Source organism: Mandrillus leucophaeus, unplaced genomic scaffold, assembly GCF_000951045.1.
Source record: "Mandrillus leucophaeus isolate KB7577 unplaced genomic scaffold, Mleu.le_1.0 Scaffold406, whole genome shotgun sequence".
Lineage (NCBI taxonomy): Eukaryota > Metazoa > Chordata > Mammalia > Primates > Cercopithecidae > Mandrillus > Mandrillus leucophaeus.
Window position 1 is genome coordinate 2,279,066 of NW_012104321.1, and position 3,916 is coordinate 2,282,981.

Below are 3,916 nucleotides of genomic sequence, written 5' to 3' on the forward strand. Positions count from 1 at the left end.
GCATGAGCCACTGCGCCTGGCCACTTGTATCTTTTATCTCACTTCCTTGGAAGGATTTTCCTAATGCAGCAAGCCCACTTTGAGTCACACATTGGATCTGTTTAGCATACTACTGAAACTCAATATCCACAATGGCAGTAACAGCTAACACTCAATGATATTCTGAGCGAGGCCCTATTATAAGCCCCTATTATTTAAAATCCATATGTCAACTCATTTACGCCTCACAGAACTCTCTGAGGCAGATATTACTTGTATTTAACAGATGGGGGGGTTAAGTAATTTGCCGATGGTCACACAGCAGCTGCACTCCTCTACAATGCCTCTCTTCATGTTCTACTTTATGTTAGTCTACTATTCGTGTGCTGGTTCCACAAATTAGATGTACGCTTATATTCTCAGTATTAGTTTTCACAAAACATGCTGTATGAAAGCAAATGACATACATACTTTGTAAGCTTTCAAGTGTTACATAAACGTCAAATAGCTTATTAAAAACTACTGGCATCTATAAAGAACCGAAAGGACAGATGATAAAATGTAACCCTTACCTCTTCTAATTGCAATAGTTTGGGAACTGAAATCTATTTTCCTGGAACAGGAATGGGATTCTTTCCACAACTATTTAGGAACTCTCCCTCTTATCAGATGGAAAAAAAAATGAAGTGCAAATCCTTTTTCTGGGACATTTAAATCATACTTCGCTTCCTTTAATATTCTCAAGAGATGGCTGATCTGAATTGCTAATTGCCCAAATACTGCTAGTACAGAAATGCAATATTTAAGGCTCTATTTTCCTTCAGTTGTCTGCAGTTGCAGTGAAATACTTCAAGTGCAATTTTTGCTGAACTCTTAAGATTTTCGCAGTGGAAAAGCTGTGGAAATGGAAACTTACCCCCAACATATTTCAATTTGGAAGTTCAACTTCAATGAAAAATCATAAAAATGTAAGTTTTATTGAGTGCCTTATAGTGTGCATGGGCCTTTATTAGACAAGCCGAATTCAGGCACAACAGACACAAGATCCCTGGCCTCAGGTACCTTATGATCTAATTAACATAACACATATTAGAAACAGTAGAAAGACAAGTTACATGTCAATGCCCAATGACTAGAGTCAACATTAAAGAGTTGTAATTTAAGTAATCCAAATTGACATCTAATCCTAAAATCATTTATAAAATGTATTTGGCTTTGGAATCCACAGGACTTCAAACAAGCAAAGTTTCACTGCAGATAGACAGTTACAAAGATGCAAGTACACTGAAACACTTAAGAGCCTTATTAATGATTTTTGTTATTTTGGATCTTCTGTTTTTTTCTTATTATGGTCCGAAGCCTCCTTAATACCAATTTATCAGACAGAAGCATGTCGTCTTGTTGTTCAAGATAATCCAGTAAATTTTCAGTCCATTCAAGTGCAGCTTTATGGCTAATATGCTTCTCTGGATTCAGCTCTGTTTTTCTACTCTTACTGGAAGGCTTTTGCTCAGCAGCCTTGGTCTGGTCCTCGGCACTTTCACTGTCAGCCAGCACCTGACAGCTTGAGTCATTGCTCCGAGAGTCGAACCACTGATCAATAGTCTCAATGTCAACATGTTCACATTCTTCTGTGTTCTGTAAAACTGTTGCTAAATTAGCTGCTAAAATGGCTCCTTCATCAATGTTCATACCTGAATTCTCTTCATTGCCAGGGAAAAGTTTCTTCCATGCTTTGGTTATGGTACTTGATTTTACCATGCTCCAAGCTCTTGACACTTCATAAATTGCGTCCAACACTGTCAAGTTCTTCCAAAATATTTTTGGGTCAATTCCTTCATCCATGTATTTCTGGAGAAGTCCTGCTCGGTAGTATCTTTTTACAGTGGCTAGAACTCCCTGGCTCATTGGTTGAATCAGACTTGTGACATTTGGTGGCAAATATTTCACAATTATTCTGCCATCATCTGAACTCAACATTTCTTCATTTGGATGTGCTGGGGGGAAATCTAAAAGCAGCACTGCTTTTTCTAAAAGTCCCTTGGATTTCAAATGCTTCTGTACCTGTGGCACAAAGTACTTTTCAAACCACTGTCTGAAAACAGACTGTTCTATCCATGCACCTTTTTGACTGTAATATGTCACAGGAAGGTTTGAAAGGTCGGTGCCTTTGAATGCTCGGGGCTTTTTGGCCTTCCCCACAACACAAAGATTAAGTTTGTGTAAACCTGTGGCATTTGCGCAACACATAATAATGATTCTCTCTCTGCTTGACCTACACCCAGAAGTACTTTGTTCAGTTTCAAGAGTTAATGTCCTTGATGGTAGGCATTTCCAGAACAATCCAGTTTGATCAGCACCATAAATTTGCTCTGGTTGTAGATTCTCTCTTTCAACAAATTCCTGAAAGCTACCACAAAATTCACTGGCAGCAGTTTCATCTCCTTTTAATTTTGTTCCTTTACCAGCAGCCTTTGGAATACCATGGCGCTGCTTAAATCGAGTTAGCCAGCCTGACGATGCATTAAAATCACCTTCCATCCCCAAAGCATCAAAAAAGAACTTGGCTTGTTTTGCACAAATCGTTCCGGACACTGGAATCCCATCTGTTTTCTGTTGGTTAAACCACTCTATCATAACTCTATCAAGCTCCTCATATGTTGATGACTTCATAGATTTACGTTTGGATACCCCACTGGTAGGATCTGAACTGTTTGCATAGTTTATAATCCTTTCTTTGTTCTTTTTAATATCACGAACTGTGGATTCACCGATTCCGTACACCACAGAAAGTTTTTTGAAAGAGATGCCTTCCTCAAGTTTCTTAATAATGTCAAGCTTGTCCTTAATTGTCAACACCACACGCTTGCGTTTCCCCAACATTTTAAGTGTCTAATATTTTAGCTGATTACTAGAACAAGATAATTAACAACTAAGATTTGAATACAAAGCAACTAGAAAATGAGGTCGTAAGATTCCTCCTCTCACTTCTAGGGCCTAGATGGATAGTGCAATGACCAATTTCCTGACCAGGGCTACATGAATCTCTCCACTTGCTATTTTAAAACTTACAAACTTCCTACAGAAAAGCCTAGCTCCAATTAACTCTTACCTTCTTTCTTCCTCCTCACTTAGGGTTTAGGGTGTTTCATGAATTGTCATCACACTAGAGGTTAGAAACTCAATCAGTGCTGTACTAGTAAGGCCTCTAAAACAGTACTATTGCATATTCAACTCTTGCCATCCTTGCAGGTAATGTTCTTTGCCAAAAAGAGCCACTAAATCTCAGGTGGAAGTATTTTAGGAAATGTGCTAGGGAGTAAAGAGTTTAAGTCAAGAGAGGACTTGTAAACTTGACATATAGGAAAATACAATGGGAAAACTCACCCGCTGACTATGCGGTCTTTGTCAAGCAGTGGATTGTATGGAATGCTGTCTCTCTAGGCAAGGACTCGGCTATAGGTTGCGCAAGTGAGTGCTTGTGGAAATCATACGCAAGAGAAGATGACCCCGACAGAAGTGAACAGTGCAAATAAGGTGAAAGTAGAACAGGCAGAAAACTCTCTACTTTAAAAGTGACTTAAACCTACTGGATTTGGCAGCTGGAAAGGAGGATAGTGGACATGTGATGTCACATTACTAAAGCAAGCATCAAAAAAACTGCATCGGTGGAAATGAAGACCCCAGGTAGAGGCTATGGGGTGGAAAGCTCGGTGAAGATGATGTTACAATAATCCTGGTGAAAGACGATCCTCGATGGGCCAACAGAAGCAGTTCCTGTGGGGGCTGTATAGATACTCGGAGGCTCCGAAACCTAAAGGAAAATACCAAAAACATTTTCTTTCAATTCAACATCAGGCTCTGTGGCATTATCCACATCTATCCTGCAACTATGTTGAGAAAATTAACGCCTCCTATCAATGTGATAGCTAAATAC

At 39.2% G+C, this 3,916-nt stretch overlaps 1 protein-coding gene across 1 annotated transcript; it reads right to left on the reverse strand.

Moving 5' to 3' along the window:
* Positions 1-925: 925 nt before the first annotated feature.
* Positions 926-3,019, reverse strand: TIGD2 (tigger transposable element derived 2). The gene has a single exon (XM_011992189.1). The coding sequence runs from the start codon at positions 2,860-2,862 to the stop codon at positions 1,285-1,287; it is 1,578 nt and encodes a 525-aa protein (XP_011847579.1). The 5' UTR covers positions 2,863-3,019; the 3' UTR covers positions 926-1,284.
* Between the last annotated feature and the right edge of the window lie 897 nt (positions 3,020-3,916).

What these genes read in the sequence shown, in the direction of transcription:
- TIGD2 (XM_011992189.1), bottom strand. Translation starts at nt 2,862, where the DNA reads ATGTTGGGGAAACGCAAGCGTGTGGTGTTGACAATTAAGGACAAGCTT.